The sequence below is a fragment of the Nannospalax galili genome, unplaced genomic scaffold, assembly GCF_000622305.1.
Source record: "Nannospalax galili isolate Female #2095 unplaced genomic scaffold, S.galili_v1.0 scaffold312, whole genome shotgun sequence".
Taxonomy (NCBI): domain Eukaryota; kingdom Metazoa; phylum Chordata; class Mammalia; order Rodentia; family Spalacidae; genus Nannospalax; species Nannospalax galili.
This window is the reverse complement of record NW_008335967.1, coordinates 6032608-6045794: the sequence shown is the minus strand read 5'-3', so window position 1 is coordinate 6045794 and position 13187 is coordinate 6032608. Positions and strand designations below refer to the sequence as shown.

The following is a 13187-nucleotide window of genomic DNA, read 5'->3' as shown; positions in this document are numbered from 1 at the left end:
CTTGTTGATGATTTTGTTCCTAACCAGAAAGTGCTGCTCAGATGTAAGACTTCAAATCTTGGTCTCCAATACTGTAGTGCCCACCTGTAGCTAAGGGAGACAATCTGCTATTGTTCTAAAATGATGGATAAATTTGTTTTCTCCCCCTATTTAGAAGCCTTTGAGAGGGAACTGACAGTGATTCTAACTACTCCAACAGCTATCAAAATACCTGAAAGCAAGTCCTGAATCCATTACCCTAGAGTCCAGCCTTGGAAGACAAAAGAAAAATGAGGAGGAACCCAATGGATGGATGCTTTTGGAAGCCCTTGTCAAGAAATTCCAGTGGACTCTTATATGAACATTTGAAAATTGCCCTGTTCTGGCTTTTTTCTAGTTCCCTGTCTAGAATTTGTAATGCTAATTACTCTTGCCTTTACTTCTCCTTCACATCTCCTATTCAGGATTCAAAGACTTTCTTTTCCCCTTAGAATAAGAGTTACACAATTTGAGAATCTTTTAGATAGACCCACTGAAGGGGTACTCCCGTTGCCTCACCCTGCATCCCTGTTCAGCATGGAAGAAACCAGAGTGTTTTGCATCCCAATTCCCTTTTGGCAATTTGGGTAACCTCTTCAGAGGATGATCTGATAAGAATAGGAGGTAGGAATTGGCTAGGCAGTTAGAGTAAAGAGACCCCAAAGAAAAGAAAAGTAGCCAGTTTCTTGGCTAAAAGTCAAAATGTCCTTGGGACTATTATCAACATACTCTGTTCCAAAGGCCAAAAATGTCAAAAAATTTTGGAGCTTGTATCTAATCCTTAAAAGATTTTAGGGTTACCTCTTCAGAGGGGGGAATGTTAGAGTAGCCAAAAGCCCCATAAAAATCAATTAATCAGTCAATCAATCAATCAAAGAAGAAGAAAGAGTACATGAAGTTATCAGAAAAAAGTTATGGGGAGATATGGGAGGAGTTGGGGGGAGGTAGTGGGCATGGACTTGATCAAAACACCTTATATGCATGTATGAAATTCTCAATAAATTATTTATTTAAAAAATTACATACAGGCATGCAATGCAGGTGGAGGTCAGAAGAGGGCATCAGATCTTCTGAAACTAGAAGTAAAGACAGTTGTTAGCCTCCATGTGGATGTTGGGAACTTACCCACATCCTCTGTAAGAGCAGCCAGTACTGTTAACCATGACACAGCTCTCCAGCCCCATGACTGGTCCAGCAAATAATCTTTACTGGTACAATAGTGGCATTTGTAACTTAGGGGTAATCAATAGCTGTCTAATTGGACTTAAGATTTACTCAATGGGAGGAAATTCATGTGTGGTATTGTAAAGATAGCTAAATACACATGGCTAAAAAGGTCATAGATCTATTTTTGTCACATCCTAGATTAATGTAATGGGGGGGTATTAATGCATCTCTCAACTCTCACTTGTGAAGCTTCCTCATGCAACAGATAAATTAATCCAGAGATCCACAGCTGGCCAATGTGCAGAAAATAAGAGATTGCAGAGTGCTTATCTAAGGGTAGGACACCTATATCAAACGTCTGCCACTCAATTGCAGAAACGGGGCAGAAAGATTATAAGATCAGAAGGGGTTGATGACCACAAGTAAACAGAGTTTTTAAGACAGCTTGGAAGTTACTCATATGAATTTACAGCAACAATAACAGCATGCACAAGACCCATGCAAGCTCAGGCCAGACAAAATGCCAGCATAGAAGTGGGTACAAAACACCAACTTTAGCTGAGGAACTATTGGCAACCAATAACTATTGGAAGAGGGAGAGTTGGTTAACCAGTCTCCGGTTGATGGATCCACACTGAAGGACATTTGAGAACACAAACTTGAAGATAGGTCTTAATACATATGACAGAGTGCACAAAATCCAGTGGGGGGACTCTAAGAGGGGTGCAGATAGGGGAGGGGGGTCTAAATATGATGAAAATATATTGTATAAAATTTGCAAATATTCATTGAAAAAAGTTGAAAAAAGAAATTATATTTTTATATAAAGAATATCCCTGCCTGTAACTTAAGGTATAGTCTAAGACTATTTGGTTTAGCTTTTAAGTGATATTATTTTGGCTATTATTTTGGAATTTTTAGCGATTTTCTGAACCATTTCCTAGGTTAAGATCTGTAATTTTAAGTTAAAGACTGACATTTTCCCACTCTGATTAAGCGATCACTGAGCAAAACTTCCATTAGAAGAACTTATCCCATCCTAAAATCCCAGTATTCCTCTATTCTTTGTTCATAAATTTTTATTTTCAGAGGAAAGGCGCTATAATAAGTTAAATCATCATTTTTATTGTGTTTCACATTAATTGCTTCAACAAATGAGTATTTTCAAGAAAATACAGATGCATCAAAGTCTGTGATCTTTTAGCTGAAAATTTTGGATTTTCTAAATCATAGGTAACTGACAGAGGTCTCTCAGACCAAAGGGTTTCAAACAACCTTATGTCTTTCTTCTAGATCCCTTATAGCCCCATGGGTATCAAAGCATGCTCAGCGAAGAGACTCCTTTTGAGGGGGAGCTCCTCATTCTGACTGGGCTATAGGATACATTTGCTATTATTGTTGTTGTAACATTGTGCTGGAGGGGAAACATCTGTTGTCATCTCATTGTCATTTATCATTGTGTTTTTTAATAGTCCTGTGCTTCCCACTAGAACATCGGGGATATTACAGCCCCGGATGCCTTCTGGAATCATCAGAAAATAAGCATTAAAGGGATAACTTCAACAAAACAAAGATTTCTCCTTGACTTTGCAATTGCCTGGAGGGTAAAAATGCTTCTAACACAATGTAATCATTTTTAAGATTCATTTACTGTTTAGCTTCTTCCTCTCTCCCTTTTCCTCTGTCATTATAAATAAAAATATATCCTATTTATTACTTTTCTCTTTGCACTCTTCTTATTCTTATTTATTAATTACTATCATTATGTGTCTGTGTGGGTGTGCACATCACAGTGCATGTATGGAGGTCAGAGGACAATTTTGTGGAGTTGGTTCTTTCCTTCCACCTTTAGTAGGCCCCAGGGGATGAAATGCCCAGGTCCCAGGGTTTCCAGGTTTGCATGGCAAGCACTTTTACCTGATTAGCATCGTGCTAGTCCTTGCTTTCTTATTATTGCTGAATTTTTTATTAAGTTAAATTGACAAACACAGAAATACACAGATCTCTATCTTGACAAAAACGTACATCTATGCAACCTATACTTTCTTGAGATATGTAACATAATTATTATTCTGTAACAATGATGTTATATTAGTTTAATTCATAAAAAAGAGCTCTGAAGATGTTGTTAATGTGAAGTATTAGTTTCTTAGGTTAAGTGTCAGGAAGATGAAGTATAGTTGTGATTTCTTGAGATGCTAGGAATCAAATTTAAAGCCCTGTGCACGCTATGCATGTGCTTTGCCACTGTCCTTCATGCTTGAAATTTCCAACCTTCCTCTAAATTTAGTTGTAAGAGATTTTCCCCAGTTTTTGGAAGATGTGAGTGGAGAGCTGCTACTGTACACTCTGGATCCCTTGATCAGTGGCAGCACTGTTGTACGGAGCATACTTGCTGATGGGGAATTGCCAGCCCCACTAATTAGCTGGTGCTGCTCCATCCGCACTCTGTGTCACCACGGGGGTTCAGTGGCACTTTGAAATTGGTGAAGAAATTGCTGTCATCCAGAGATATGCCTGCATGTGGCTCAACATCCAGGCAAAGTGAAAGTCTCTGCCCATGTCTGAACCACTATTATACAGACATGCTTGCCTTCTTCACTCCTAACTTAACTTCTCACCTCTTAAAGAAGGCAATCAGAAAGGGGAGGGAGGAGTTGAGAAATAAAATGTCATTTCCCTAATAAAATCCCAGCAAGATTCATGGGAAAAAGAATGGAAGGAATTAATGCATGCAGGAGTCAGAAAGACCACAGCTGCACGAAGCAGCAAAGTACAGTATCCCAGAGAAGCATCCTGGATGTTCTGTCCAGGTCAAGGAGCACCGGGCAGTTCCCAAGCCCTCAGAAGCAACTGCCCTGGAAGAGTGATTAGTACAGAAACAAAGGCTACATGCAGATGTGGAAGAGTCATCAAAGATTAGAGCCCATAGTGGATGACCTAGTGGGCATCTATGGAAATGGTTCTCTGGGTACCAGGGACATGTCCCTATTGACCACCTGTTGTTACACTAATATGACCCGTGAAACACAGCTGAAATCTAGAAAGATGGGAGAAGGCAAACCAGAGTTGAATGAAATGAAGTTTCAACCAGCCTGACAGAATGGTAGAAATAAAAGGAAATTAAATTGGGCTACAAAAGAATAAAGAAAAGCTTTACTTTTCTGATAACCAGGTTTGTAAATTAAATTAATCACTATACTTGTATAAGTATAAACAATTTCTGGAAGGACATAGAAACTGTCACCATTGTTGATAGCTCTGGAGAAAGAGAATATGGGTCTTTTTAAAAAATATTTTATTTATTATTTTTATTTTTTATGGGTATGAGTATATTGCCTGCATGTATGTAAGTGCCCCTGTGTCGTGCAATGTCCGTGGAGGACAGAAGAGGCCATTTGATCCCCTGAAACTGGAGTGTTCTTAACAACTGAGCCATCTCTCCAGGCCCAAGAATATGGGTCTTATTATAGGGGAAAAAACTTACTATTGTTCTTTGTATCTTATATTAATTGATATTTTCACCAAGTAAAATGATTAATTTTTTAAGTTTCAAATATTTAAACTGTGTGGTAGGCAACACATTCAACATTGTGTTAAGTTACGAATGATTCCTAGTTCTATCACAACTGCCATCAAAAACTTGGCAGAGAGTGGAGGTGGCTGCAGAGATGGCTCAGCAGTTAAGAGCACCGGCTGCTCTTGCAGAGGAACCGGGTTTGAGTCCCAGCACCCACATGGCGGCTAACAACTGTCCATATATCCAGTTCCAGAGAGTCTGACTCCCTCTTCTGACACCGGTGAACTTATATACATGCAGCTGATACACTCATACACATTATATTAAAAAAAACAACAAAAATCTTAGCAGAGTAACTTAGCCAGTCCTTTCTTTATAATCGTAGTAATATCATTTTATATTCTTTGTATTTTATGTGCAGCAAATGAATGTTAAAGAACGGAGTGAAGCAGGATGAAAAGCTGACTACACTAAATGGAGTTAACGGCATCAAAGAAGTGAGTGATTTAACTTTTAAACTGATATACCTTTCTAAAACTATACAGATATAACCTTTCCTTTTTGGCTGTCCATGGGAATTACAAATTCGACAATGCTCATGAACCTTACGGGAGAAACACGCTTACATACATCGTACATTTTTCTTTTTAGCCATGCTATCTGGTGAGCTATTTAGCTATAAGAATGTGGCCCAAGTCTACACCCAGCCTCTAGTTTCTCTCTGGGGGTCTGGAAGGGATGCAGAGCCAGAGCCAACAGCTAAGATTCTCCTTTATATATTGGCACAAGGCTGTCATCAGTTTTCCAATTCATTTGTGGCATAGAGAGAATCAAAGACAATATTTTAAAGGACAAAACTCTTGACAAAATGTGTACTAAGAAAACAAACTTCAGGAGAGTGATAACTACCTAAAACTTTTCAAATCAAAGTGAGGCTTTGCCACTTTTCTTTAAAATATTAAACTGGAGATACTGGAGAGATGGCTCTGTGGGTAAAGCACTTGCCATGTAAGCATGAGGACCTGAATTTGAATCTCCAGAACCCATGTAAAACAAGGCACAGTAGCATATGTCTACAATCCCAGTGCTCTCACAGAGAGATGTAAAGTAGAAGGAGGATCCTTAGAGTCACAAGCTGCATAGTCTGGTATATGTGTCAGTAAAGAACAAAGAGACCCTGTCTCAAACAAGGCAGAAAGCAAGGACAACATCCAAGCTTGTCGTCTGACAGAGAGACAGACAGACAGACACATACACACACACACACACACACACACACACACACACACGCATGTGCGCACGCACACACACACACACTTTTTAACTGGAAAAATCTGATTTTATTGGGTATTGGTTTCTGATCTGATGGAGTTTATGTTTATTTTTAAGGGGTTCCAGGCATCTAATGCTCTCTTTTCCCCTCTGTGATTCTATCCTGCTCTTTTCAATGTATGTATCCCACAGATGACATAATACAGCTATATTTAATTTGATGTTTGTTTTTCATGAAAATGTGATAAATAAGACTCAGGGGCTCAATTACATGGCTTAAGGTTATTTTAGTAATGTTTACTTTAAAAATCATACCTGGATTTAGAAGAAACAAATAGTCTATTGTACAAATACCACCACAGGAGGAAAGAGAGGCAATGTGGGAGAGAAGAAGAAAGGAAGAACTGAACCACAGGCTGATGGATAGAGGAAGGAAGGGAAGAACTGGAGGGAAGGAAGGAGAGAGGGAACTGACATGACACACCTATGCCCCAAGTCTTGGTGGCAGAACTAGTCACACTCATCCAATTTTTAATGCTAGAAAGGGGCGTCTGCCTCATTTTCACAGTAAGAAATGGGTCAGAGAGGGAAGGCAGCTTTGTATTTTCTCAGGGTGCCCAGTTAGCAAGTTGTAAGCTCAGGAGTCAAACCAAACTGGCCTCTGCCACTTCTCATTCAACAAAATTATATCTCAGATAATGGCTCTCATAATTTCTGTTTTTATTTTCTTTAAAAAAAAAACCTAAGTGAAGGAGGTTGAAGCAATAAACTATCAAGTAAACTTACTCTGAAGTATGTTTGATAGAAACGCATGGTTTGTAAGGTTAAAAAGGGGGAAGGGTTAAAAAGGTAGGAAAATCATAGCTTAAATGAAAGGGACATAAAATCCATAATTTTGGCCAAGAAAGAATGTACCAGATCAGTCATGAAAATGGTTGAAGCAAAATCAATCACACTTTATTGATTTGAAAAAACAACAGATTTTAAATCACATAAAAGTCACATTTTGTATTTGTCAAGAAAACTGAAGACTATGAGTTAACTTGACAGAAATCATCTTTCCTTGAAAAACACAAATCATCTGAAAACATCTATATTAACGGAATACAAAAAAGGCAAATATCAAGAGAAGAGGAGGATTTTTTCTTGGTTAAACATGGTCCTTAGAAAGATTTCTTTTTTTGCTTTTTCTTAACAAAGATTTCCATTTATTTCAAGAAATTTATATTTCGGATATATTCCTAGAGAAGAAGTTTTCTGTATTGTTGTCTTAAGTAATATATAAACTATGAGACATTGTGAGTCTGAGTTGATAGTATTTTACTCTAATTTTACACTAAATAGACCCACATTTCCTTCCAGCAAAGACATAAAAGTTCTTTGCCTACTATTGAAGGCCCCACTCTGTCTGTATGTCATCCTCAACTCTCAGTCGAAGGGCCTCTTTCTCTAAGAAACTCTCATCAGATCTTTCCTTTTTAGGAACTCTATACTACTACCACATTTAAGGATTTCGGTCCTACATTCCAAATGTTTGAACAATATGTCTCTATACCTCTACTGAACTATTTGCTGGCTACTTGAAAGAATTGCATCCTTTAAAAATTTCCTAGTTAAATAATTACTGCTAAATATCTATATAAGTACTGTAGACTAACTGAGTGTGCCACTGGAGCTCAAAATATTTACTAAAATGATAAGAATAAACAAAAGTCAGAATGATTACCATATGCTGGCATTCAAAGATAAAAGTGTTATTCTCAGCATGCACAAGACCTATGCAAATCCAAGCCAGACAGGGGCCCAGCATGGATAGAGGAGGTGGGCAGGAAGCCCTAGCCTGAGCTGAGGATCTATTGGTAAATGATAGATGCCAGGAGAGCAAGAATTAGTTTTACTGGTGTGATGCCTGGTAGGTTGATCATAATCCAAGGGATAGACCCACACTCAAGAACATTTAGGAAACACAGGTTAGATTCATTTGGCCTTAATAAAAAGACAAATAATAATAGAGGACATGAAGGGGTAAAACATTTAGCAAATGGGGGTGGAGGCCAGGAGGGAGTCTGAATATAATCAAAATACATTGTGTGAAATTCTCAAATCAATAAAATTATTTTTTTGGCTTGGATTTTCATTGCAAGTTGAAAATTCAGAGTTTCTTGGACTCCTTTTTTACTCACACAATTATACACTATCATAGCATATCCAGTTTACAGACTCTTCCAAATAGCCCTAGATTGACAGAGCTGCTCTTTCAAGGACAGCAGAGATTCAACATATTGACAACACATTTAGGTATCAAGTTATACACACAAAAGCTTTAAAAGAATGAATCTGAGTTTATTATTTCTTTGTTCTCAAAATTTCATGAAATTGTTATTTAAAAGTCTATTCTAGCCAGGTGTGGTGGCGCGTGCCTCTAGTCCCAGCACTTGGGAGGCAGAGGCAGGCAGATCTCTGTGAGTTCAATGCCAGCCTGGTCTACATAGTAAGTGCCAGGAAGCAGGAAGACCCTGCTTCAAAAAGACCAAAAAAAAGTCTATTCTAAAGAAAGACTGGATTATGTAAAAATATGATGAAATCATTTGTAAATTCAGATAAAACTTTTTCTTCTTCCATTCAGCATCAGCATAAATATTAGATACATTATAGCATGATGTTTTTATATGTGTGATGGCTAATCTTGGTTGTCAATTTGACACACCTGGCAAGAGGGAATCTCAATTGAGGAATTTCCTCCATTAGACTGGCCTGTGGGGCATTTTCTTGATTGCTTATTGCTGTAAGAGGGCCCAGCCCACTGCGGGTAATACCATCATTAGGCAGGTAGGCCTGGGCTGTCTATACAAGGCAGCTGACGGTGAGCCTGAGAAGCTAGTAAGAAATGTTCCTCAATAGTCTCTGCTTCAGTTCCTGCCTCCAGGCTCCTGCCTTGAGTTACTGTCCTGACTTCCCTTGGTGGCTGACTGTTACCTGAAAGTGAATGCTGAAATAAACCCTTTCCTCTCCCAAGTTGCTTTTGGTCATGGTATTTATCGCAGCAACAGAACAAACTAGAACAGTAAGTAAAAATCTTATAAAACTGAAAAAAAAAAACATCAAACCACACTAAGGACTTTGAGGAGCACCTAGATTCAATTTTAAAGAAGTAAAAAAATAAAGGCATTGTTTGGTGCTCAGATATGTCTCAAATTTACCTCCAAAACTTCAGTCTTGTCTATGATCGTACTGTCAGAATTCCTATATGCGTAATACGCCAAGCCTTAAAATTTTAAAAGGTTGAAATAAACAAATGTAACAATAAAAAAACAGGCATTATGTACAGTGTACAAGCCTAGTCCATAGTTAGCAATTCTCACCAATACATTAACACTCAAGAGTAGTTGAATTTTCAGTAACTACACCTTAAGGGAGAAAATATTTGCATTAAACAAAGTCAGCATCATTTCACAACTCAAAATGCAGCATATTCCGGTAACTTACCATATATTTGGATTTAATTCCAGTTGGTGGTAGGAGTCAAAGTCATCTCGAAGGATAACGCTGTCACTATGTATTTCAGCTAAGAGAGGAAGAAAGCATTTAGAGAACAATTACTCTACGACAGTAAAATAAATTTAGATCCACGAGCATCAACATGCTGCATTTATGAAGACTAGCAATATTTCAAAATTAAAACTGACTTTTAAATAAACAATTTATTGTAATTGTGTTCATCCCTAAATACTTAAGGGCCAAGAATGAAGGTTCTGATGTTTAGACATCTTCAAGTTTGAAATCCAGAGCTCCCAAAGAGAATCCTGCAGAAAGGCCTCAGGCAGGCAGGCCAGGGTGAACAGCCACCCCTAAGGGGGCCACACAGAGCTTGTCACTCATTCCTGGAACATACTTGTCCATGTCTACCATGGGATGGCCCAGGTAGACCCAGCTGCTGCCTTGTTTAAGCGTGAGTGGACAGGACGTTCTGGCTATGTACGGCAGCCCAAGCTGCTGGCATTTACTCTTCGGATCCGTTTTCCTCTTATCCTGGCATGTTTTGAATTCTCTATTCATGCATTGTTTATTTAGTGTGTTTCCTCTCAGAATTCCACAGCAGAGACAGTAACTATATGAATAAATAAAATTCCCAAATAAAGTGTATTTAAAAATCAGGGGGAATGCCAGGAAGCCATCTATGGTGTTAAATATAACATTAGTACCCATGCAGCTGTGTTAAATACCCGTCTTTAAGTGTTAGCATTTGGGGCACTACCAAAGAACATCTTCATACACTGCAGTACCTATTTACACTGAAAAGGCAAAAACAGTTTCGTGGCCAGTTATAATGTCAGTGTGCTCAAGCTATAAAAAAGAGAAATTAATTACTGTTTTAACAACACTCCCATCTGATTTTCATACTTTGCTCAGGTTTGTTTTGGCTAATGTAAATTCTCCTCATCTTTTCCTTACAATTTTGTTGGAAGCAGTTTTCAAAATTAAAATGCCCTTACTAACAGAAATCCTTCACAATTTTTATGTTTTCCAAGGGCAATATTTTGTGTTTGGGGGGCTCACTTAGATATAATTCTCTGAAGTCACTGGGTAATTAAAATCTTTTCCAAATATCTGGAAAGATCATTTCAAATTCTCTTTGGTGATAACCCACCTATGGCAGTCTTCGACCCTGTATACCAGGTATGCCAGCAGGCAAGCGTATAATGAGGCCATGGAACCCAGCAAATCAGCACGGTACTTTGGAGCAATATCGCTCAGCCTTAGGCATGGGAACAGGGAGAATGCGGCTGTACACTAGAGAGAACCCTGTGATAGACTGTGAGAATGGGAGTGATTTAATGATTCCTCTGAGCACTTGGATACAGTGCCTGAAATGCCTACAGGGTACAGTTCTTCAGTTCCTAGCCTGGCCGAGACTCTCTACACCACTGCGGGTCACCCGCCTGTCGTGGCTGCCAGAAGGCATGCTTCTAAGCAGTTACATTCATCTGCCGAGTAAGAGGAGCCCCAAGCTGTAGCATTACATAAAAGCAGAGCTTCTCAAGGAAGCTTCTCCAAAGAGAAAAATAAATTAATTGGGTTTGTAGGTTGAAAGGAAAAGCCCAAGAGACAAATGACTGACCTATCTGGAAGTCCCACAGTGGGAGACATCTGAAAGGGCGGGAACCAGCTACCAGTGATTTCTTTCACTCTTATTAAACTGCAGAGTGTAGAAAATTGCTTTTAAAATAAGTCTTCGCTAGCATGAAATGAGAAATTTTAACTCTTAATGGTCACTTGTGTCTAGAGCCATTTCCCCCGCAAAGGTAGTGTGTCAGCCTCCATGAATATTTGTTCATGTAATGGCCCAGCTGTCCTGGAACTCACTATGTAGATCAGGCTGGCATTGAACTCACAGAGATCAGCCTGCCTCTGCCTCCCGAGTGCTGGGATTAAAGGATTAAAGATGTGTGCCACCAAGCCTAGCTTGTGTAATTTTTTTTATTGTTAAATAATGCCATACTTTTTACTATATACTTCAGAATGTCATTTAAACTTCATGGTAACACGGTGAGGTAGGTATTATTATTGATTCCATTTTACAGATGGGGACAGTGAGGCACAGAGAAGTCACTTGTTCAATGACACAACTTGTAGTAATTGTAAATATGAGATAAGCCCAAGCAGTTCGGTGCCAGAGTCTATGCTTTTCACCAGTGCACAACCTTGCCTTGAAACTACAGGGCACTAAGTATACGACACTGAAAAACCTGTGGCTCCATTTAAAAAGCAGGAAACCACTCAGACAGCTTCCTTTTAATGTATTGAAAGAAATAGCCAGATTATCATTTTCAACCTGAGAATTTGAGCAGAAATCTTAAATCTAAAACGATCATGGTTTTTCCAAATTCATGGCTTCTTACTCACTGCAGCCGTGTTCTAGTATTACAGGCAGAATCGCTAAGAGAAACCCATTATTTGAATTCCAAGAGTGAGGGCACTGACAGGTGTGGAAGTCTCGCTCCCTCCAGAAGCTCTGTGCTCCAGCACCCTCTGGTCCTGAGTCTCAGTTTACTGAATTTCAGCGAGTCAGAGGGCTGAGAGTTACCACCCTCCATGGCATCTGCCCACATATCCAGAAGAGCAAAACAAGGTGACTAAGCACTCAGTTAATGGTATCAGGGTCCTACGCTTACCTAGGTGTGGATGAGTAGAGGCCTCTGTTGGAGCTGGACCAAGAGAAGAAAAGAGAAAGAAGACCGATTAGCCACACAAGAAAATGCAACAAGCTATCACAAATGCAGGTATAGAACTTAGCTCATGTGAAATAAATTAGGACAGGTACTTTTACTCTGTAGGCATAAGAAAAAACTGCTAGTACACATCCTAAAATAAGATGGCTAACTCTCTAAACGATGCCTAGCTAGTTTTGAAAACCAGAGGGAACCATATTACTCCTATACCTTACTGATAAATTATACATAGCAGATCAAGAAATATATGTCTAGGTAAGGTTTATCTGAGAACAAGTGGTCTTTGCCCAAGATTTATCTACATGACACACAGTAATTAAAAATACCAGACTGGTGGAACTAACCTTCTTGGGTGTTTAACAGACATACTTTGAGGTGTGTAATAATTTGGTCAGAGGGACACAAAGGACACTTTTTGCTCCTAGCTCTCATAGGTCAACTAGTTCCAGGAGACTATGAGCATCTCTCAAAATGTCCTATAATGGTGGTGGGTCACTTGTCCTCTTGATCAAGGAGGCCAAGGAGACCCCACCAGATGGACTTGAACCAGTGTCCAGTCTATAAAGAGGAGGGTCAACACAGAGGAATCATTTCCTCCATGCTTCCAAGTGAAGCCAATTATGGTCGAGCAGGAGGACCTTTGACTTATCTTCACATAGGCGGAACTGGTAAAAGAAAGGAGCCAGGGGGTCCTCCCAAGCCCATGTGACCCCTGAGGAACAGATCCTCAAATGACCTTAAGAGTGAAAATAAATTGGTTTATCTGGTCCAACTGCATGGCCTTAAACACCCAAAAGGAAAGTATAACCAAAGATTAAAGGGGCCAATATAACTTCATAAGAGTCCATATGTATAGCTAAAGGCTACATAACAAGCAACAATGCCAGACAGGCGATACCTTATTTTGAGTTGTTGGCCAGGGTAGCCAAAGGGATTCCCAGATAGCGACCCAGCATAGAACTGGGAAAATGAACAGCAGA

General features: G+C 39.2%; 1 protein-coding gene across 3 annotated transcripts in view; it reads right to left on the bottom strand.

Moving 5' to 3' along the window:
* Reln (reelin) overlaps positions 1-13187 on the bottom strand; it is a 492143-nt gene that overhangs the window by 276139 nt on the left and 202817 nt on the right. For all 3 annotated transcript variants that reach the window (XM_008830753.2, XM_008830756.2, XM_008830755.3), the window contains exons 5-6: positions 12151-12183; positions 9464-9542 (exon numbers count right to left, since the gene is read on the bottom strand). In XM_008830753.2, the coding sequence (XP_008828975.1) occupies positions 9464-9542; positions 12151-12183 (112 nt within the window). The remainder of the gene's footprint in view (positions 1-9463; positions 9543-12150; positions 12184-13187) is intronic.